Source organism: Benincasa hispida, chromosome 6 (assembly GCF_009727055.1).
Source record: "Benincasa hispida cultivar B227 chromosome 6, ASM972705v1, whole genome shotgun sequence".
Taxonomy (NCBI): Eukaryota; Viridiplantae; Streptophyta; class Magnoliopsida; order Cucurbitales; family Cucurbitaceae; genus Benincasa; species Benincasa hispida.
The window spans coordinates 30,788,008-30,812,657 of NC_052354.1; the positions used below are offsets into that span (position 1 = coordinate 30,788,008).

Consider the following 24,650-nt stretch of genomic DNA (forward strand, 5'->3'; position numbering starts at 1 on the left):
ATTTCAAATCGAGCTTAATCTTTTTTTTTATCAATGAGCAATATTGATTAAAAATAAAAAGGAAAATATGAATTTGTAATCCTAAATTCTGGGAAAAGTATCAATTTAAACCCTTAATTAAAAACTTCTTAAACTTTGAAGATTGTATCAATTTAAACCCTCAACTTTAGGATTTGTATCAATTTAAACCCTGAACTTTTACAAGTGTATTAATTTAAACCATGAATTTTCATAAATCTATCCTAATAAAATATAATAGAGTTTAAGTTGATACATTATAAATGTTGAGAATTTAAATAGATACAAATATTAGTTTAGGGTTTAATTTGATACAATATCTAAAATTCAGGTATAAATGATATTTATCCAAAAAAAATCACGGAGAAAAATGGATGAAAACGGTATTTATATGCAATTTGAAAGCCTATAAATACACAAATGCTTCCTTTCTTCTCTCTTCACTAGCTCTCTAAATTTTTCCATTACCACCACCTTCAAACCACCGCCGTTGCCATGATCGCCGGCAAGGAAGTCGTCGATATTCTCAGCACAATCGTCCCGATGTACTTCCCGCTAACAATCGCCTACATTACTGTACGGTGGTTCAACCTCTTCACCGCCGAGCAATCCGCCGGAATCAGCCGCTTCGTCAGAATCCTAGCCATTCCATTCCTCTCCTTCAAAGTAATCTCCTCCAACAACCTCCTCGCCATTAATCTCAAACTTTTCGCCGCTGATTCGCTTCAGAAGCTCATTTCTCTCGCCGCTCTGTTTCTCTGGAAATTGCTCTGTAGAAACGCCTCTCTAGATTGGATGATTACTCTGTTTTCTCTATCCTCTCTTCCGAATACGCTCATCATTGGCCTTCCGATGACAACAGCGATGTACGGCCAAGAATCGGTTAGTTTCATGATTCAGACTCTGGTTTTTCAGAACGCGATTTGGATCAATATGTTGATTGTTCTGTTCGAGTATAGAGCTGCGAGGCTGATTGTCGAGGCCGCGGCGGAGGATCGGAGACGTGGTGGCGGAGAGTGTGGTTTCGTGGATTTGAGTGGATTGACGCAGGTTTTTCCGGACAAAACAGAGGTGAGTGTTGTGTGTGTTGATGGCGATGGTGAAATTGGTTCTGATGGTATTGGTAATGGAGGCTTACCGGCGAAAGAGATACGTCCGGCCGACGGCGGTGGTGGTTCTAGACATTTAGGCCGGATTATGGAGGTTGAGAAGGAATATGATCTCCAATCGGACGATACTTCTCCTTCCAAAGGTAATTAATTCTTGAAAATACTTTCTCCAAATTTTTTCTTTCTTAAAAAAAATCAATGTTTCGCTACATAATCATTTTATGTATTTTTTATCATACAAAAATTGAAAACAAAAAAATCTTTTAAAAACTTATTTTTATTATTAGAATTTAGCACAAAATTCAATCATTATATTATTAAAAAAATAAATTTAATTTTTAAAAATTAAAAATTAAAAATAAAATGATTATCGAACAGGAACATTTTTTTCTAGAAAAATATTTACATACCAACTATTTCTATGACCTCCACTAAATTATATAATTATAATTTAATAATTTGTCTTAGAAAAATGTGATGTATAAAGATAGTAAATATTGAAATGTACTTATAAAAAAATATCGAAAATTTTTCATTTGTTAAAAAAATGTAAATATACTCTTCTTTCGGAAGATGTGATAAAAGAACTTTGTTCTTTGAAAATTTTCAATATTACCCTAGACTATTTTATGTAGAAATCCATCAAATTAAAAAAAAATAACGATAATAATATTGTTCCAAAGTTCCTAATTTCTTTTAAACATTTTAATGCATTTTTATTGAAATGGATAGTTATGAAACCTTTATGAATGGTGGTAATTATGGGTGTACATGAATTGGGTTGGATTGAAGATATTTTTTGGATCAACCCGAAAATTCGGGTTGGTTTGATTGGCAACCCAAATGACCCAAATAAAGTTTCCAACCCAACCCAACCATATCCTTAAAATTCGGGTTGGGTTGGGTTGGGTTATCATATTATAACTTATTTTTTTATTTTTAATGAAAAATATGTAAATTTATATATAACACATGACTAATAACTAAAATTTCATAAAATTAATATGCTAAATACCAAATATCTATGATATTTATTGTAAACTTTAAACAAAGACAAATATCATAACAATTTTAAAAGAAAAATATTAAAAATTCAAAAATTAATCAATACAAATAAATCAAACTTTAAACAAAGAGAAATATATACAAAATTCGGGTTGGGTTAGGTCAACCCAAATTTTTTTTAGCCAACCCACAATTCAACCCAACCTAATAAAAATATTTAAATTCAACCCAATCCAACTCTTACCTTTTGAATTGGGTATTCGAGTTATTGGGTTGTTTGAATACTCGTCGTAATGGTAACAATCAATTTTTAATGAATTGCCATTGTTTTTTAAACAAATGTCAATGTTTTTTTTTAAAAAAAAAAAAAAAAAAAATAGCTTCTCCACAACATTTTTTTTAAAAAAAATTCTTCCGACAGGATTGTATTGAGTAAAAGTTTAAAAAAATATGATGGCAAAAGTTAATCTGTCAAAAATAAAAAAGAAAAAAAAAAAAAAACTGTCAGCAACAACGTCCATATCAACTTTATATTAATCATTTAAATTTTAACGACATATTTTTTCATGAGCTAAAATAAGCGATAGTTGAATTAGTATATTATTTGTATTATTAATTTTGATGTTAAATATCGATCCCTCACCCTACATATAGTCAAAGAGGAAAAAAAACATATATTTTTTCATTGACAAACGAAATTGAGGGGGAAAAAATTGTATTTATGCATTATGAGGGTAAATATTTTAAATCCAAAATTAAAATAATATATAACTAGAAAAAAACTCAATATAATAGTTTAAATTAATGTCCAATTTGGTAACCATTTAATTTTTTGTTTTTAAAAATTAAGCCTATTTCATCCACATTTTTTTATAATTATTTGCATTTTTCTTCGGTACAAAAGTAAAATTCTTAGCCAAACTCCAAAAACAACTTTTTGAAAGCTACTTTTTTTTTGTTTGGTTTTTTAAACCATTGGCAAAAGTAAAGAAAGAAATTTAGAGGTGAAAGTAGTGTCCATAGGTTTAATTTTCAAAAACAAAATGATTACCAAACAAAGTCTAAAAAATCAGATTTACTGAACAAAACTAACGTTTAACATCAAAGTTTATTTTGTAAAATTAAAAGATTAAATAGATGTAATTTTAGTTTAAATTACTTTTAGAGTAATTTATTTAATATTTTTTTGATTGTGTAGGAACAAGAAGTGAAATGACAAAACTTGTAGTTTACATGGTGTGGAAGAAGATTAGAAGAAATCCCATTACTTATTCAAGTTTAGTTGGCATCATTTGGTCTCTCATATCATTCAAGTATCCTTATTTTCTTTCTTTTCAATACTTCCTACTCTTTCTTTGATTTGCATCTATTTATTAATGTCATCTTATTTCTCAAATATTTTCAATTAGGTTAAAATTATATACTTTTCACTCTAACCAATCATATCAACTTTTCTAATTAAATTTTTATTCTTAATTAAGGTCGTTTTATATAATAATTTAATTTTGTTAGATAATTATTTAGTTTTTTTTTTTAAATTTTTCTCTCAATTAGAAAAATTCTAAAAACAAAATAAAGTTTTTAAGAAACTGTTTTTTTTTTTTCAAGTTTTCAAAATTTTGCCCATGCTCCTTAAAAGTAATTAGTCAACAAAAAAAATAATAAATGGAAGCACTGTTTATAAATTCAATTTTTAATAACCAAATGTAATGATCTAATGGAGCCTTTATTTTTTATTTTCTATTTCTGTAATTGGATTTTTTAAATATAGAAAAATGAACCAAATAATTTACTTGAGTTCATTTCCTTTTGGTTTAATATGATATTGATAACTATAACTGTTTTTCTAGAGTTCCATTCCCTACATGATGTAGGAGAGCGGGTTAGTGAGAGCAACAAAATTTCATTATCTATCTACAATAGGTTGTGATAGACTAGGATATTTTGCTATTATTTGTAAATATTTTCAACAGTTTTGTCATTTAAAATAATTTTCTTTTGTAATTTTTGTTGTCATACTCACACTTCGGGTATTTGTTATTTCTAACCTAAAAGGTTTTTCACCCTTCAATTTTTTTTTTCAAACATCTTTTACTTTTTCAATATTTATGAGTGGACCCCACATAGTGGTGGTAAAATACCCCTTAAAAAGATAGGTTTCTTCGCATGAATTTCCTGTAAAATTTGGAAAAGATGTTAGTTTTGTAAAATGAAAATAAATAAATAAATAAGAAAGAGGTTAGAAAAATTTTACAGTTAAAAATAGCAATTTTCTTCCCATTCTTGATTAAAAAACTACATTTAGATTCTTTGTCAATTTTCAAAAAAAAAAAAAAAAAAAAAAACCTACTTATTTTTATTTTTTTCAAAACTTGCTTTAAAATGCTTATAGGATGTAGAGATAATGTAAACATATAATAAACGAAAGTAGTATTTATAAACTTTTTTTTAAACACCAAATAGTTGTCATCAAACATGATCGAAATCTTTAAAATTTATAGTTTCATCATTTACTGTCATTAAAATATTAAAATAATTATTGTAGTTGTATAGGTTGTTTGTATGTATGATACCTGCATTTGTAATTGGTTGCCATATATTTTATGTTATCAATTTTTTAGGATAAGTTATAAAGAAAATACTCTCAAACTTTGTATTTGTGTCAAAAATATAAATATACCCTTAAATGTTAAAAGAAAAAGTAGTTCGAAAGTATCCTCAAACATTAAATATATATATATATATATCATTACTATTAGTTTTGGATGCAACTTGTTAGAATTTTAATTTGTTTTAGAAATATTTCTAAACTCTTAAAAGCTTCAAAATCCCCTTAAACTATTAAAATAGTTCAAAGACATCTTTGTTAGCATTCGAATAGAAACCTTTACAACCTTGTTACCCTCTAAACTTTAAAAAGTTGCATGAGTACTCTTAACCTTAAAAAAAAGTATGTCCTTACCATTTATCTACCCGTAATCACCTCTCTCTCCTATTTCCTCTCTCTGATCTCCCTACTTTAATCTATAACTTCCTCTCTTCTTCAATACCCTCTTACTTTCGTTCTTTGTATCTCATGTCCCTTGATTCTCTTCTTGTTATTGATTTGTTACTTTGTGTTAACTATTTGACCTTTGGTTATTATCTCATAAATAAAAAATTCATTCAATTAGGGTATATATAACTTTAATAAAAAGAAAAAGAAAAATGGAAACATCAAGGGACATTAGAACTTAAATATTTTAACAAGATTGTACTTAGTAGTTAAGTGTGTGCTAATATATCGTTTGAGTCTAATATATGAAAAGAGCGACATGTTGACGAAGAGAAATATATTGAGTTTTGGATCATAATTTTGATGACAATTGCTAGTAGGAGATCAAGAAAGAAAGAAAACATGTGCATTACCAAATTTGTAATGATGAGGATTTTGTCGATCCTTTTCGTGATTCAAATTACTCTATTTATTATGATTAATTAAGAAGATTTATTGTGATTGATATTCCTTTATTGATCAATTTTGTATATGACTTCATCGTTTTATATTGAGTTTTAAGGGGAGATTTCAATTTCGAAATTTTATTTGAGATTTTATAGGATTTTATGCTTTTAACTTGTAGTTTTAGTTTGTGTTTTGGTTGTGAAGAAAATTATATAAGAATTGGACAAACGGGAGAAAAATGAGAGTGTCTATTTACAAAAGAAAGAAAAAAGGCATCTATATCCATTGTTTTGAAATGGTTTCTTTTCCAACTCAAGATAACTTCATAAAATTGACTATACTAATGGTAAGAACATTATTTATTTATTTATTGTTCATATAAAAAGGTTAAGGGTATCAATGTAACGTTTAAAATTTTAGGTATTTTTTATATTTTCGAAGTATACGAGTATTATTAAAACTTTTGAAAGTTGAAGAGTATTTTTTAAATATAGTACTCATATTTCCATCTAAAACTAATGATAAAATGGTATTTTAAACTTTTTTTTTTCCTGAAAGCTTTAAGGATTTTATTGAAATATTTGAAAGTTTACAAGTATTTTTGACGTGAAATACAAAATTCAAAAATATTTTCTATAGTTTATTATTATTATTTTTTTAAAATTCAATAATGCTAGAGGTGAAAATTTGAACGGTCAGTTTTGTAGAGAAGATAATAGATCATAATCCAATTGGGGCTGGGTAAGTCCGTAATTAAAATTTAGGATACTTCTGGTCAAAATAATAAAATGTACCTATCATAATTTTGTCAATAAATTTTAATATTTATCAATGGTATATATTTGATTGAAAAAAAAAAGATCAAATACACATAAAAGTTGAAATTTTCATAAGGTTAGAGAAATTATAACACTGAGAAGAGAATTATTGTATTTATTTATTTCTTTTTTGTATAAGAAAAAGAAAATGATTTGCAAGTTTACACGAGGAAAAATAAATAGTGGTCACACTTTAATAATTTAAAAAAAAAATAAAAAAAATTCAACATTTCAATGACTTGGGTATAATTTATTATTATTATTATTATTTTCTGAAATGGATTGTGTTTTATTTTTAATTCATTGTTTTAAAGAAATTTCTTGAAATGGTATTCAAATTTCGAAATGAATATATCATTTTTGTCTATCATTCTTTTCTTATACATTTCTGTCTTATAAAATCTAAAATGAATATATCAAGAAAAATTTAATATTTCAAAAACGTTTTTCTCTCCATCTTTTTCTTTTCCTATTATTCAAAACCAAGAAACACAAAAGGTAAATTAAATAAACGAAAAACGAAATCGTTTTTAAACAACCCTAATTCTTTTGAAAACAAAATCCAACCTTAGCATTGATCTCTTATTCCCTTCCATTGTCCAATATTAAAAATTTGTAATAATTAGTGCATGAATGTGCAGGTATGACATAAAAATGCCGACATTGTTGCAAAGATGTGTATTAATGTTATCAGACACAGGCCAAGCTCTCTCCATGTTCAGCTTAGGCATTTTCATGGCAGCACAACCAAACATCATCTCTTGTTCGATGTCGGAGGCTGCCTCCGCCATGCTCGTTCGATTCCTCCTTAGTCCCATACTCATAGCTGCCATTACCAAACTCGTCAATCTTCATGGAATTGCATTGCATACCGCTATTATTCAGGTTTCTACTTTACTCTCTAAACTTTTCTATTAATATTACTTATTTATCTTAATATTAAAATTTTTTATTGCATTCAACACAAATTTTTATGGCCATTAAATAATTGTTTTTAAATTATTTGTTAAGAAAATAATTCAAATCTGTCTTTTTATTTTTTAGTTATTTGTTAAGAATATAATTCAAATCTATGTTTTTTTTTTATTATAGTTTATTAAAAATATAATTCAAACAAGATTTGAATTAGGCATCTAAGTTACTGATATATTAATTATATTGATTATATATGAGGTATACTCATGTGGTCCATAAGTAAGCTTTTGTTCTAATAGTTTAGTTATATTAAATTTGAATAAAATGTCAAATTATTTATAAAAATAGTAAAAAAAAAAAAAAAAAAAAAAAAACAATTTATAGACTTCTATCAACTTCTATCAAAGAAGAATAAAAATTTGTTATTTTGTGTAAATAGTTTCTCTTATTTTTTATTTTTGAAAACTTCACCAAAATATTTGTCTATACTCTTTTAAACAAAAATTAAGTATAAGGAATATAGAAGTTAGATATGAAAATACAAACACATAAGCAACGTAACTCAATATGTTGAGAAGACATATTCCTTCAATGAAGAGGTCAAATATTTTTTTTACTCTTAACTTCACGTGCCGTAAACTAATAAAAAAAAAGACAAAAAAGTATTGGTAACTTTTTTTGAAAAATATTATAAATATAGTAAAAGCATATTACATCATGTTGCCAATTATTGATTTATGTTAATCAATATTACATAAAAATAAAAAATTTAGATTAAAATTATGTATATAAGATAGTTTTATGTATTACTCGGATTAGATAAGAAATCAATAATTATCATTTTTTTTTAAGTCTACTATATATTTATTCTAATTTGGCTTTTTTTCTTTTTTTTTTTCTTTTTTTCCTAATTATTATATTTAGGCTGCTTTTCCTCAAGGAGTTGTTTCATTCGTGTTGGCTAAGGAATACAATGTTCATCCAAACGTACTCAGTACTTCGTAAGTGTTCATTTCATCTAAAATTATTCTTACATTTTTTATAACAATTTTCATTAAATGCATTACACTAATTAAAAGATTAGGGTATGGTTAAAACTTTCAAAACAATCAAGGATTGATTTAAACCAAAATTTGGGTAAACATTTGGTATATAATTCAACCTATCTTTTAAAGATTTAATTATCTTTGGAAATTATAATAAATAATGGACGGTCATTTTGTGCCAATTTCTTTCTTTTTAGCGAATGCAATTAAAAAAAATTTAATAGAATTATAATTTTTTTAACCATATTAAAAATTTAAGATGAGTGATTTTGTCTTTTTTTTTAGTACAATAAAGGAGAGATTCAAACTACAAACTTTTTTATTACTAAAACATATTACATGTCAATTGAGTCGCTCATTTTGGCGATGATAGTGATTTTATTTGATATAGAGAAAAACTTTTTTTAAAAAATATCTTAAAAGACCCTTTAATATTGCATTTGGAAACATTCTTTTTAAATAAAAAAAAATCTTGATAATTATTAAATAGTTGTTCTCAAATATAGAAAGATGAACCAAAATACTTACAAATATAACAAAATATCACTGTTTATCAGTAATAAACACTGATAGACACTAATTATTTATTAATGTCTATTACTAATATATAATGTCTATCGGTGATAAATGACAGTAGTCTATCAATGTCTATCAATATATATTACTGATAAACTGTGACATTTTATCATATTTGAAAACATTTTAAACGAAATTTTATTTAAAACAATTTTTCCATTATTAAATTTAAAAAATCTATATGGATCGTCCATGTAATAATTAAGTAAAAGAATTCTTCCATTTAAATTTGAGACTTGTAGGAGAATTTATTTTAGGTTTTGAGATTCACAAAGTTGATCATTTGATAATCAATCTATAATCTATTTTAGAAAATTGTCTTCATTTTCAAAGATTTAAATAGTGCAAATTTTAGAAACAATATCTTTATATACCTATAATATATATATATATATATATATATATATATATATATTTATCAATATATCCAGTTTTTTTAATTTTAAAATTTAAAACATAGAATTACATTTACAAAAATTAAAGAAGATTAATAAATATAATATGCATACTACAAGTCCAATTCATTTAAAATGTGTATTATTATATCTTTAAGAAAATAATGTTTAAACGAAAAAGAATACATAAATATTCCATGAATTAATTTTCATCTTTAACTATAACTAATTTTATGGTTTATAAATATAATAGATCAAATACATTCTGAATCGTCGCTTAAATTGGATTCCATAATTTTTTTTTTTATAGATGAAACATACAATCTAAGATTGTTTTCATATGATGAGCCAACTTATTTATAAATATAGTAAAATAATAAAAAAATTATATATATTTGAAAATATTTTATGTGGTTTTAGCATTTAAAATAATTTCTCATTTATTTAATAACTTATATGTAAGATGTTGATATCACCTATGTATTTACATCTATATTTTGTTTTGCTGTTTTTTGTGTGTTAATCCTTGTAAAGGGTGGTTGTTGGAATGTTGATTGCCTTCCCAATAATTCTGAGTTATTATCTGCTTCTTGGGGCCATTTTTAAATAAAGCAAACTGGAAGTCCTGAAGGGTAAAAAGTTGAATTTTTGGGGCAACATATAGAAAGCACCTCCAATTGTGTTTATAGACACACACACATATAATATATAATGTGCTTCTTATTGTCTATGTGGACTTGTTTAATTCCATTTAAATGTTACATATTGAATTTTATTTTTATGTATAATGTTCTAAGTTATGATGTATTTGTGTTACTTTCAATATCAATTTGTGTAAAGCTAAGCAAATAATGCCATCGATCTCTATCTCGTATATGGTTGTAACACTACTAGAAAAAAAAAAAAAAAAAAAACCTAATTTTTTTTAATAACAATAATTTTATTGACAATTAATTATATTCCTTTATTTTATTTAATATTAAGTTGGGGAATAAACTTTTGACCTTTTGGTCAAGAGTTATATGTCTAACCGAGTTAAATTGTGCTTAAATTAGTTATAAATATAGATAAATTTTTAAAAAATAGGTGGTGATTATTTGAGATTTGAATTTTGGTTTTTGGTTTTTGAAATTTAAGTCTATTTTCTCTCAATTTCTTGTTATGGGTTTCATCTTTTTTAAGTGAGAGAGTTGAATCTTTAACCAAATTTCAAAAAAGAAAAAAAAAAATTTTGAAAAATTATTTTGGCTTTGGATTTTAAAACATGGGTAGAAATTAGATAACAAAGCAAAAAATTTGGAGATGGAAGTGGTGTTTATGGGATTAATTTTCAAAAATAAAAAATGAAATAATTACTAAAAGACTTGATTTTTTATTTTTGAAAATTAAGCTTATAAACACTACTTTTACCCAAAAGTTTTTATGTTTTATTTTCTCCTTTCTATTAACGTTTTTAAAATCCAAGCCGAAATTTGAAAATTTAAAAAAATAGTTTTAAAAAACTTGTATTTATATAAGAGTCTGACTAGAAATTCAAGTATTCATCAAATAAACATGAAAATCATAATTAAAAATTTTGGATAAAACAAGCATACATTAAAAAAAATTGTTACCAAACAAGGCTTAATTAACACAATTAACTTTTATTCTAAATTATATATGTTTGTATATTTTTTAGATACAAAATTATACGATGGGATTGAACCATCAAACTTCGGAACGATAATACTGATATATTTATCTACGGAACTATGGTTGGATATTGGTTCTATATATAAGAATTAATGAGAAAGAATCTTGCAAATTAATTAGATTTTATATAGTTGTAATATGGCCTCGTCAATAAATAATAGCTATTATTATCAATTCCAACTAAGTGGATAAAGGCACCCTTTATATAATTTTAAAGGCCTTAATCCCGGCAACCTCATATATAATTTATTTTTTTTTAAAAAAAAACTTCATTATTTTATATATTAAAAAATAATCATTCGTTTTGATTTCTATATTTCTAAAATGTCCAATATATTTAGTTTTAGAAACCAACATTTTGATTCCTTTGTTTTAATTTCATTTTAAAATTTTAAATTAAAAGATTTAAATGATCGTTTTTTAGAAATACAAAAACCAACCAAACATTATATCTCGAAAATATATATGGCAAGATTAACGGAAGTTTAAAATTGCAGCGACCAGCGCAAATATTTTGAATGTATAGTCATCAAAGTAATATTTAAATCTACCCCTATCATTATTAATTAACATATCTAGTTAATTAAAAATTAAAGGTTTTTAAACCCTTTCAGTGACATCAATAGAATAAGTCGCTAAAATTATTGTCTTTAGCACTGCAAGCTAATAACAACCTATTATAAATAAGAATTTAAAATTTATTAAAAATTGGAAATTAATTAATTTATTTTAAAGAAAAAATTAAAAAATTAATTAAATTACTATTGGAAAAAGATTTGGGATGTTAATATACTAAGTGGGTTGTCTTGCTGACAATGAGAATTCATATACTAAGTGGATCGTTAATATACTATTTGGGATGCTTGGAGGATTTTGTTGGCCAATAGTTAATTTAAGTTATTACAGTATAGATAAATAAAATAGTAGGAGATTATTATAGTATCTCTAATTATGATCTCTTTATATAATAAATTTTTCTAGGCTAGTTTAGATCTTTTATAATAACAGGAGGAACACTGAGATTTAAAGGATTGCATATTGAGTGAAACTTGAAGTGATAATTAGAGATTATATTACTTGTGATGAAGTGTTTTGATAAATTTCTTAATTACAGGTTATATTGCTTATGTTGAAACCCTTTTAGATCTCAATGTCAATTTCAACTCAAGAGATAACTTCATCACCAAATTCTCTCCCTGTTTGGCTCAATTTGACTCATGATCCAACTTTCACTTCATCCAACTCGACAACTCAAAGCTCTTTATCCATAATCTCAATCCAGTTTGACTCAAAGATGAAAGCTTAATTCTATGATGACATAATTTTGAATGCTTGTAAATTTTGTATTTTGTGAACTTATATAGTTGTAAATTATATTTGATGTACTTTTATTGTTGGATAATTTCATTATTTTATAATGTACAAATGGATTACAAATTTCTATTGTTAAAGGAAGTCATGATATTTGATGCATTACCAAGTATTTCATGAGTGTACTTACCTAAAAATAAGTAATTCTAATGTAAATTGATTATGAAATTTTGATATGTAAGTTCGTTGTAGCATAAAATTAACTTATATATATGATATAATAATAGAATTAAGAAAAGATCATTATATGTTAAAGGTAGCATTAATAAAAAGTTGTTATATGATAAAGATAGCACTAAAAGTACATTTTTATATGGAAAAGATAGCATTACGAACAAGCTATTATTCATTAACGATAACCTTAATAATCAAGGCTATGAAATATTTTTATAGCAACGTATATATGCTATATCTTTTTACTCTATTATAGCATTTGTTATAGCCATAGGTCTACCACAACTTTTTTTTTCGTTAGCTATCCTATTCGTTATTTCTTGTAGTGTTTTTTTACAAAAATGTTTACATTAATTTCTATCTATGTGTAATGAACCTAATTGTGGGTATTTATAGTTCATACCTTATAATCAGTTACAAAATAGGAACAAATTAGTTAGGTAAGAAATAAAAACTAGTTGTTGAAATTTGTTAAGATTCAAAAGTCTTAAGAGAGAAAATGGAGTTTTCTTCAAGGTGATGATTCTTCTTCTCCAGTTCTGATTAGATGGTCTTCACCCTCTTCCGCCGCCGTTGTCGCCATTCATTTATATTTTTCTTGGTTACATTTTGTTTTTGGCGTTGGTCGCGACTTTAGTAGATATGCCAACAACCTTAGTAAGATGAGTATCTTCAGGATTCAAATTCGAACGACACTAAGTAAACGTGGTGGAAAACACACACATTCTTTAAAACTTGAGGACCAAAAAAGATTTTTTTTTTCTTTTCCGAGTTTTCTTTTTCCTTCTTCTTTCCTGTTTAGCATTTGTTTTAATTGTTTTTTAAAAATTGAAATAAAAACTCAAATCTTCCGGTGAAGACTAAAAAGAGAAAAGTTTGTTCTAATTTTAGGAAAATTACAAAATTAGGAAAAGAAAAACAATGTATACTTATATATATATATCAGGTAAGTTTTTGTGTTGTAAAATTATCAGGTTAACAAATATGAGGTAAGAGTAGATGCAATTTGTAAGCATATAAAGAAAAGAACCGTTATTATTGTTTTGGCCTCTAAAAACAGATTGTGTCCACAAAAACCAATTAAAACTCACACACCTTTCTTCTCTCTTCATTATCAACACCTTAAACCGCCGCCGTCCCCATGATCGCCGGCAAGGATGTTTTCAACATTCTCGGTGCAATCGTTCCAATGTACTTCCCGCCAACAATTGCCTACATTACTGTACGGTGGTTCAATCTCTTCACCGACGAGCAATCCGCCGGAATAAACCGCTTCGTCAGACTTCTGGCCATTCCATTCCTCTGCTTCCACGTAATCTCCACTAACAATCTCCTCGCCATTAATCTCAAACTCTTCGCTGCCGATTCACTTCAGAAGCTCGTCTTCCTTGCCGCTCTGTTTCTCTGGAATTTTCTCTGTAAAAGCGCCTCTCTCGATTGGGTCATCACTCTCTTCTCTCTGTCCTGTCTTCCGAATACGCTCATCATTGGCCTTCCAATGACGACCGCTATGTACGGCCAAGCATCGGTTGGTTTAATGATTCAGACTGTGGTTTTTCAGGGCGTGATTTGGGTGAATGTGTTGATTGTTCTGTTCGAGTATAGAGCTGCCAGGCTGACTTTTGTGGCGGAGAGTTCTAAACTTTCGAGGGCAGAGATTCAGAGGCGCTGTGGCTTTACGAAGCTTTTTCCAGAGGAAACAGAGGTGAGTGTTGTGTGCGTTGATGGCGATGGTAATGAAGGTTTTCCGGCGAAAGAGACACGTCCGATCGACGACGGCAGTGGTTTTGAGAAAGATGTGGTCCGGTCGGAGCATACGTCTTCTACCAAAGGTAATTAATTCATAATCCTTTTAGCTGCCATGCGTGCATCCCACCAAATGGAACCACCAAATTGTTCCATGATAATTTAGTTCCAGCAAATTCTTTTTATCTCTTTTTTAAAATATTTTAATTTATTTTTACGTGAATGATTTGAGTAGGATGAATATGAATCTAGGTATTATATATATATTTTAATACTTAGGTGTTTGTTTTGATAATTTTTTAAAAGAAGATTTTAGCACGTGACAATTTTTCATTCGACATTGCACAATAGATGGTGCAACACACCCAAGTTTATATATATATTATTTGACTTAATTAAAATTTAAGAAAAAATATTTTAAATAATAAAACTACTGAAAATATTTACAAATAATAGTAAAATATCACAATTCTATATAGATCACGATGATTGCGATCATCGATATACTATTATCTATGTCTATTTATGTCATGATAGATAACGATAGTAGTAGCCTATCGCCGTCTAGATAGACTGTGATATTTTGTTATCATTGATAAATATTTTGATTCATTTTTTTATATTTGAAAATAATTTTTTTAAAAAACCATATCCAAATTCGGCTATTTGTTTAAAATATAAAATCGCCGCTTATCATTTCAAAAGTTTTAATATCATTCTTATTTTACATAAATATGGATTTTTTTTAATAGAAATAACAAATAGAAAAAAAAAATATCCTTCCAAATAAAATTATTATTTAGAGAAAAATACATTTTAGTCTCAATTTTTAAGATTAGATGCATGTGGTCTTAATATTTCAAATTGTTCATTTTAGTTCTTGACTTTTCAAGAATAGATTTAAAATGTAGTAATTAAATTATCAAATTTTGAATATAAAAATAATTAAAAATATGATATGGCAAGATGACTTGGAAAAAAAATATTATTTTTTAATCTTTCCCACTTCTCTCTTCTCTTTCTTCCACTTTTTTCTCTCCTCTTTCTTCATGTTCTCTCTTCTCTCCTCTCTCATGTGTATCTCCGTCTCTCTTTGTGTGTCGTTCTTTTAATTATAGAAGATGAAATTTGCTCACTTCTCTTTCTTCTTTCGCTCCTCTTCCATGGTAAAATGCTAAACATGCATGATATGTCTTTGTCTATCATATTGGACTCTTAATGGCTATCAGTTTGCAGCAACAAATTTATCTTCTGATCAATTCCTTTGGTTACAATCCCTCGAGATTGGACAAGGGAGATGATTGAAAAGAGAAGAGGAAGAAAGAGGAGAGAGGGAACAGAGAAGTGGGTAAGACTAAAAAAAATATATGTTTTTCAAGTCATCTTGTCACGTCATATTTTTAATTAATTTTATATTTAAATTTAATAAATTTATTACTTGATGGACTTTTTAAACCTATTCTTGAAAACTCTATGACTAAAATGACCCATCTGAAATATTATGAACTAAACGCACCAATTACCTAAGAGATATTTTTCTCTTATAGATAGTTAAATGTTGCATGGGCTACAACTATCTTTGTATAAGTAGTTGTCCAATAAAAAATATCATGTCATATTTTTTTACTTTTTTTCTTTATATATATAAAAAAAGGAGAATATGGGGCTACACTTAATCATACTTCTTGTTTATTTCTTTGGATGATCATAGAACCTTTATAAAAGCTTAATGACTTTTGATAGTCTATAGATTTTGTTCCAAAATGATATTAGCTAAACAATAATTTAATAACATATGAACTTTATATCAACATATATTTGAGCTTTAATATATATTTTGTCTCCCTTGGCTTCCAAATAGTATTTAATCTTTTAATATATTTTTTTTCTAATTTTAGTATCTTAATTTTCAAAGTACTTGTTTCCATTTCTAATTTTTTTAAAAGTATATTTTTATCTTTGGTCACATGAATTTGAGTATGTATATTAATCTAATGACAAGAGCATCTATTTGAGTCACATAGGTTGCATACACCAATTAGGTGGGTGGATAAAAGGTGATAAATGAATTGCAATAAATTGATTGAAGCTTTTAAAATTATTTTAAAGACAAAAATTGGTCAATTCTGAAAATTATAGACTAAAATAGTCACTTCCAAAATTATAGATACCAAAATAAATCTAAAATGTTTATATCGACGAAGGATTGGTTTTTGAAATTGATGTTACTTTTAAAATAATAGGTATTAGCAGTTGTACTTTTAGAAAAATTAGTTGTGACAGGAAGTAAAAATAGTATATGATAAATTTTAATTTTAAACTTTAATATAAATGTTTGGTAAATTAGTACTAAATTCTTATGATTTAGCTATAATGACCCAAGTACAGATACTATTTTATTTATTTTTATATTGACGTTTACTATCATAATTTTTTTTAAATGGATATTTAATATCAAATTTATTATAAGATAGTTATTCAAAAATTGTATATGCAAGATAACTTTGTTTAAATCTTTGATAAACATTTAGAGAATAAATTTGAAATTTTCTAAATTTTGTTAGAGAAAATGACATATTTTTAGGAAGTTGAATTGAAAAGCTGGTATGAAAAAGACTAAATTGAAAAGTGATTTTACACAAACTAATAAATAATTATATTTAATAACTAAATTATGATTAGATTCTCTCATAGGAGTCTTTTTTTTACCGTGCAAAAGGACCCTAAACGTGGTCTTTTTAATGTTTATAGTTTTCTTTTTGTAAAATGTGTATATTTTTCCTTTAAAACAAATATTTGAAAAGTTAAAAGGTCAGTTTGGTCGACAACTCGGATTCAGCTTTATGTTTTCAAATTTATTGAATTCGGTGAATATATATTTGGTTGGCAGTCTAAATTTTATTTTCGAAAATTGTTTTTGGATTCTATGATCCAATAAAAGAATTTTAACCCAAACAGAATACCAATAACAGGGATTTGATTACAAAATACATCATTCATTTAAATGAGTAAAGTGACTAACCACACACACACCCCCACACCCACACCCACCCACACACACATTGAGCTTGTCCCTTAATGGAAGAAAGGATGTAGGAGATAATGGCTTGGTGAAGACATCTATAATCTGAGCACTAGCTGGAAGATATTAAACTCTAATCTTCTTCTGTTGCACAAGATCTCAAACAAAATAAATGTCTATTTCAACATGTTTTGTACGAGAAGGAAGAACTGGATTTGCACTTAAGTGGACAGCACTCAAATTATCACACCATAAAGTTGGAGGTCGTGATAGAGTAATGTGTAAGTCTGTGAACAAAGAATATAGTCATACCAATTATGATGAAGCAAGAGCCAAACTTCTGTATTCAGCCCGATACTTATCTAGAAATAATCGTTTGTTTCTTTGAAGCCCACTGAATCAAGTTGCCTCCAAAATATACACAAATACCATAAGTTGATTTTCTATCATCTGGATCTGAAGCCCAATCAGCATCAACAAAACCTTGAATAGTCAAATCTTTTGGCTTCTTAAACAATAGCCCTTGCTCAAGTGTTCCAGCTAAGTACCTTAGAATACGCTTGACAGCTTGTCAATAAAAACAATTTGGAGAGTGCATAAACTGTTTGTTCACACTATAAGAGATTTCTGGTTTTGTGTTAAGGTTACATACTGTAAAGCTCCAACTATACTCCTACACAACTGTACATCAGCAAACCGTTCACCATGAAATGTAGATAAAATAAACCCACTAACCATTGGAGTAGCACTAGCATTTGCATTTTTCATTTTTTTTTATATAACAGATCAACTATATATTTCTTTTGTGACAGAAGCAAACTACCAGACTCAGGATAGGACACCTCAACACCCAAAAATTAATTCAACAAGCCCAGATCTTTAAGAGAAAATTTGTTGTTCAAGTAAAAAATCAACCTATCAATAATAGATGACGAACTCCCTATAATAACAATATCATCAACATATATGAGAATATAGCATAATACCCCATTTTTGTTGTAAATCAGTAGAGAAGAATCAACCTTAGACTTTTGAAACCCTTGTTGATGAAGAAAGGATGTTAAACGCTCAAACCAAGCACGAGGTGCATGCTTTAAACCATAGGTACTTTCTTTAGTTTACAAACCTTTGCAGGAGCTGACTTATCAATCATTCCTGGTGGTTGAGTCATGTATACTTCATCTTCTAATATACCATGAAGAAAGGCATTGTTAATATTGACTTCTTTCATATTCCATCTATAATGTAACGCCAGAGTAAACAACACCCGAATAGTGATAGGTTTTATAACCGGACTAAAGGTTTGTGTATTATCATGATCAGTAACTTGATTATATCCTTGAGCAACTAACCGTGCTTTATACCGAGTAATAGAACCATTTGAATTTCTCTTGATTTTGAAAACCCATTTGCATCCAATTACCTTTTTATCAGAGGTTGAGACTCCAAAGACAATGTGTCATTAGCAATCAAAGCCTTATATTCTTCTGTCATAGCTTAAACCCAATGAGGACATCTTAATGCCTCTTTAACATTTGGAGGCTCCTCTTCAACATACTCCACAACAAATATTTTGGGTTCAAAAATCCCATTCTTGCCTTGAGTAACCATTGGATGTTGATTAACAACCAAGGAAGAACTCGGCAAAGGTGCATGGGTGAATAGTCGTTCATGTTCATTTGTGACAGTCGAGATAGGTTGTTTGCAATGTGGAGATGAGGTTTGAGTAGGAGGTATGGAAGACACCTCTGGTAAGGAGTGATCCTTATGAAGGAAAGAAGGAATGGGAGAATTGGAGGGTGCAGGGGAAGGACTGTTATGCATTTGATTTGAACATGGGGTAATAGAATGGTCATTAGGCAATGGGCAATCAGAGGTTATCAAAGGACTATCGGGCAGGTCAATGATGGTAGGACACAAGACTAACGCATCCGGCTGGCTATTTAATGATTGATAGTGATGTATAATAGGAGGTTTTGAAACAAAAACTGGTAGAAAGGATACTGACGTACGATTGTGAAGAAAGGCTGAAGTAGGAAACTTTAACTCAACAAATAGGACATGCATCGAAATATACAATTTCCCTGATTGGGATAAACATTTATATCCCTTGTGAATAGAGCTATATCCTAAGAAAAGACATGGAGTGGATTGAGGATCAAGTTTATGTTGATTATAAGACCTCAAGGATGGATAACATAGACAACCAAATATTTTTAGAAAGGAATAGTCAGGTTTAGTACCAAAAATCTTTTCTAAAGGAGATATTTGTTGATGGACTATTGTAGGGAGTCTATTGATCAAATACACTACAGTGAAAAAAGCATCATCCTAAAAATCAAGAGTTAGAGATGAATAAAATAACAAGGTTAAACCAGTTTCTACAATGTGTCTATATTTTCTTTCTACTAGACCATTTTGTTGGGAAGTGTGAGGACAAGTCATTCTATGTTGAATACCTTGAGATTTTAGATAAGGGATAAATGAACGAAATTCACCTCCTCCATCAATTTGAAGAAGAAGTATAGAATGCCCTAAGAGTTTTCCCATCGTTTGTTTAAAAGATAAGAAAACATTGAGAGCCTCACTTTTAGTTCTAAGAAAGTAAATCCATGTAAATCTTGAGAAGGCATCAATAAAGCTAATATTATACTTAAAGCCATTCCTAGAAGTTTGGTAGGATGGTCCTTTTACAACTAATTGTAGGGGTTTTGAGTAAGTAGTTTGAGAAAATATAAATGGAAGATTATGGCTTTTAGCTATTGCACAATCATGACAAAGAGAGAATGTATTTTTATTGGAATATGAAATATTACAAGATTGAAGAACATGCTTGACAGTAGTTAAACTTGGATGACCTAATTTATTATACCATATCTCTAGTAAAGAAAGTGTAGAGGATTGATTTCTATTACACTTTGTGACTGTTATGTGAAGAGCTTGAGGAGTAGCTTTTGGTATTAAGCTATGCTTGGAGGAAAACCTTTGGGACTTAGCTTTTTCCATTGCAAAACAATAAAGTCCATCAACAAGATTTCCTTTGAGAAGAGTTTTGCCATTGAGATCCTTCACAAAACAAATATTAGAGTGAAATTCAAAATAGACACGACACGATTTTCTTTAGCAAACTGACGGACACTTATAAAATTTTTGGTTATTTTTGGCATATGAAGGAGATTTTTAAGCCAGAAAACAGTATTTGAAAAGGCATTAGGGAAAGAAGATTTCATAGAAGAGGTCCCAATATGAGAAACATTCAAATCTGCACCATTGCCTACAACCACCTTATTGTCTTCAAGATATTTAGTTCCAAAAGTCAGATTTGATGTCAAGTGATTAATAGCTCCGAAGTCTGGAAACTACTAATTTTCCCTGTTGAGATCATTTTGTATAGACAGAGTATTCACGCAAGAAGATCCTATATTATGTCCTTGATGATTTGAAGAGGTATTCTGTGTATTATAACTTGAGTTTGGTCCATGAAACCATTTCTCAAGAAGAAGATAACACTTTAAAGCAGTGTGTCCGAACTTACCACATACTTGGCATTGAGGTTTACCATTATTGTTCCAAAATCGTTTGTTCTGCTTCCCATTTGAATTCTTACCTCGCCTGTTACCATAAGCATTTTTATTAGATTGAAACTGAGAAGAAGAAGACTGTTTTGATTGATTTTGTGTAGTCAGATTGATTGAAGGAGTAGAGCCATCTGCATTAACCAAGCTGTGTCTTTCAATCTGATTTTCTTCAGCAAGCAATTGAGAGTAGACTCTTTGTAAAGAAGGATATTCATTCTCGTCTGTGATTATGGATACAGTGAAGTCATATTCAGGTCCCAAATCGGCTAGGATATGCATAACATGGTCTTCATGAGATATACTTCGACCAACTGCTTTTAACGAATCAACTAGGGCTTTGATTTTCTGAAAATACTCCTCCACCTTCATGCTGCTTTTCTTCATTGCTTCAAATTTACCTTTTAAATCAAGAACCCGAGCCATATTGCGTGAAGCAAATCGCACGAGGAGAATACTTCAGACTTCTTGAGATATAGAGCAATCCAACATTTCAGACAAAATTTCCTTCAACATCGCACCAAGAAGCCAAAAAACAATAAGATTGTCTTGCCTTACCCAGAAATCATATTCTTGATTTAGTACTCTTGTAGAAGAAGATGGTGATTCAGTCGATAGAAACTTTGGTGGAGCAATGAATTCTTGATCGATGAATCGCTTAAGCCCATATCCTCTCAGAGTCGTTGTAATCTGAAGTTTCCAGGATAAGAAATTGCTTTCATCCAATTTCGGAGTTGTAATCTTACTTCCAGGATTGATAACTTTGAATGGAGGTGAAGAAGAAATTGCCTCACATGAGATTTGATCTCTAGTAGGAGTATCCATAGCCAAAGGGACTTGTTGGAGAAGGAGAGAGAAAAAAAAATTCCAATCATTTAGACTTTGGGCTCTTATATCATAAAAAGATTTTAACCAAAACAAAATACCAATAATAGGGATTTGATCACAAAATGTATCATTCATTTAAGTGCGTAAAGTGACCAACATAATGAGTTTATATAGAAGTCTCATTATGAAAAGGAAATAAACAACCCAACAACTAATTAATAGAAAAATGAAAAGAGATGAATTAGTTTCAACAATCAAAATAAAATACAAACAAACCAACTGTTTAGTGAGCTCTCTTGATATCCAAATAGTGTACATTCTCAAAAACAACTTTTTCATGTTTTTAGTGTATTCAGATTTTGAATTCAAGATTTTAAAAAGAAAAATTATATTAAAAATGATAAAAACAATAACAAATATACTATTTCATGTTCTAGACTAAATTGTTTTTGTTAAACTATAATATGTAATATATTACATATTATAATATGGTGGTACAAAATAATAATTATACAAAAAATTTAACATTAAAAAAATCATAAATTAATTAGTAATGGTTTTTATTCAACCTAGTATGTAGTGAGTGTTATATATATTTGTAAACACATTTTGAAAAATTATTAAATTAAAATTTAATTTCTGAATCTATTAACAAACGCATATTCAAAAATATGAAATATAACTCTGTTTTCTTTGAATTTTTTATTTTTAAAATTATTTTTATTGCATACCAAATAGTCCTAAGATTCCGATTCATAACAATTTCGTTTTAGTGTCTTGTTTTTTAAAAATTGTGTTTTTTGTACCATATCCTTGCTATGCTTTTCTCCAACCAAAATCAATTTTTTCAAAATTATATTTGTTTTCAACAATTCAAATGTATAAGAGATAACGTCAAAAATTATTTTTTTAAATGGAGAAGATAATCAAATCTTGAAACACATGACACGGGGTTCGGGCTTTATGATATTCTTTTAAAAATAAGTTTATAAACACTATTATTACTATCTATGAATTTCTTTATTAACCTCTGACTTTTTTTTTTCTTTTTCGAGTAGTTATTTTGGATCTATTTAATAACGTTCCCATTTTCAGTTTCCTCTTTTTTGAGAACAAAAAATAGAAATATGTTTGATAACTATTCTTGTTTCCTGTTTCTTGAAAAAAAGAAACAAGAACAGAAACTTGTTTGATTATTATTTCTTGTATTTTTTTTCCTTACATTTTTTTTTTTCATATTTTATAGTTTAAATAAACTATTGAATACACATAAGTCCCAATGTAAAATTAATATCAATAATACAATCGTATGTTGCTATTTACAATATTATTTCTCACTCAAGCCATTTATTTAGGATTTTAAATGATGTAGACTCAAATCTAACTCAATTATATTATTATGTAAATGTCTTGATTGTAAAAATATTAAGATGAACCTAAATGAATATCTTAGTAAATAAAATGTATATTATTGTAAAATTATAATTGATTTCGTATGTAAGAAAATAAATATTTATATATACATATTGAAAAGGAAAATTATTTCAAAAGACAAAACTACTGAATATATTTACAAATAATAGAAAACTATCACAGTCTATCAATGATAAATAGTGAAATTTTACTATATTTGTAAATATTTTGGTTCATTTTCCTATATTTGAAAATAATCCTATTGAAAATTTGAAATTTGAAAATCAAAATAATATATAAATCTAAATATTTGAAAATTCAAATTTCAAAATTAAATTTGTTATATTTCTATATATTTTGGTTCATTTAACTTAAATTAACTTATAGATATAAAAAGTAAAATAAATATAAATAAATATAAATAAAAGAAAGAAATATAAAAAATATANAAATATAAATAAAAGAAATAAAAAATTATAAAAAATTATAAAAATACAAGAAAAATTAAATATAAAAGAAAGGAAGAAGAAACTAAATATAAATAAAAGAAATAAATAATTCTAAAAGAGATATAAAAAAATATAGAGAAAAAGGAAATATAAAAAAAAAGAAAGAAAATTTAAATAAAAAAGTCTAAGACGAGATTTAATTCAGGGACCATGAAGTTAAAGAGTGATTTGGGCATACTTTCTCGTCAATCAGTCAAGTCTCCACTTTGATACATTTTAGTAACAACTTTAAATAAAATATAAACAGAACAGGAGATATTACTTTTTGTAATTCCTCAATGTTGTTTCCATTTTTAAGAACTTTTCTCAAATTTTAGGAACATGAAACAAGAATGGTTATCAAATAGGTCAGTTTCTTAAAAAATGAGAAACAAAACAGGAAATAGGAACGTTATCAAATAGGGCTTTTATGTCAGCTGAACTATTGTCGTATTGATGACTAACTTATCCTCTAGTGTTATTTATCATCAAGTGAGGGTATGAATTAAGTTAAATTGTAAATTTGGTTCTTATGGTTTGGAGAAAGTTAGAATTTATCTCTATTGGTTTTATAAAATCCTTGATCTAGAAGATTTTATTAAACCACATAAACTATTTTTTACATTTTATCAAACCTCAGGAACCAAACTCTATCTTTCAAAATCATAGAAATCAAATTCTATCTTTAGGGACTAAATTTTAACTTTTTCCAAATCATAGAGATTAAATTTGTAATTTAACCATTTTAATAGTTAGTAATGATATTTGTGAAAAAAGGGTAATCTTGACATACAATGTAATAATTCACACATAATATTACAATAATCCCAATAACATAAAATAAAACACGAATATAGTATAGCAAGAAGGATATACAAGGTTTGATGACCCATTTGGGTGCAATATCACTTGCTTCTAGGGGACAATGTACCCAAGGAAAGATAATTTCATTAAAGAACAATTAATTGGTTACAACATTGTACTTATCTGAAAATACAAGACTTCTACAGTGATACA

The 24,650-nt window shown here is 27.6% G+C and overlaps 2 protein-coding genes across 2 annotated transcripts in view; both read left to right on the plus strand.

Annotated features, from left to right (window-relative positions):
• Positions 1-513: 513 nt before the first annotated feature.
• LOC120079199 (auxin efflux carrier component 2-like) lies at positions 514-9,934 on the plus strand. Its single transcript, XM_039033364.1, has 5 exons — positions 514-1,270; positions 3,331-3,445; positions 7,034-7,277; positions 8,232-8,308; positions 9,859-9,934. The coding sequence occupies exons 1-5, from the start codon at positions 514-516 to the stop codon at positions 9,932-9,934; spliced, it is 1,269 nt and encodes a 422-aa protein (XP_038889292.1).
• Positions 9,935-13,701: 3,767 nt separating this feature from the next.
• LOC120079200 (probable auxin efflux carrier component 1b) overlaps positions 13,702-24,650 on the plus strand; it is a 35,116-nt gene continuing 24,167 nt past the window's right edge. The window contains exon 1 of the mRNA XM_039033365.1: positions 13,702-14,393. Coding sequence (XP_038889293.1) covers positions 13,703-14,393 — 691 coding nt within the window. The 5' untranslated portion in view covers position 13,702. The remainder of the gene's footprint in view (positions 14,394-24,650) is intronic.

Bases quoted from the DNA above. Each gene is read 5' to 3' on its own strand.
- LOC120079199 (XM_039033364.1), top strand. From the start codon at position 514: ATGATCGCCGGCAAGGAAGTCGTCGATATTCTCAGCACAATCGTCCCG. The intron at 3,446-7,033 runs GTATCCTTATTT...ATGAATGTGCAG, and splicing joins TGGTCTCTCATATCATTCAA to GTATGACATAAAAATGCCGA. The intron at 8,309-9,858 runs GTAAGTGTTCAT...ATCCTTGTAAAG, and splicing joins CCAAACGTACTCAGTACTTC to GGTGGTTGTTGGAATGTTGA.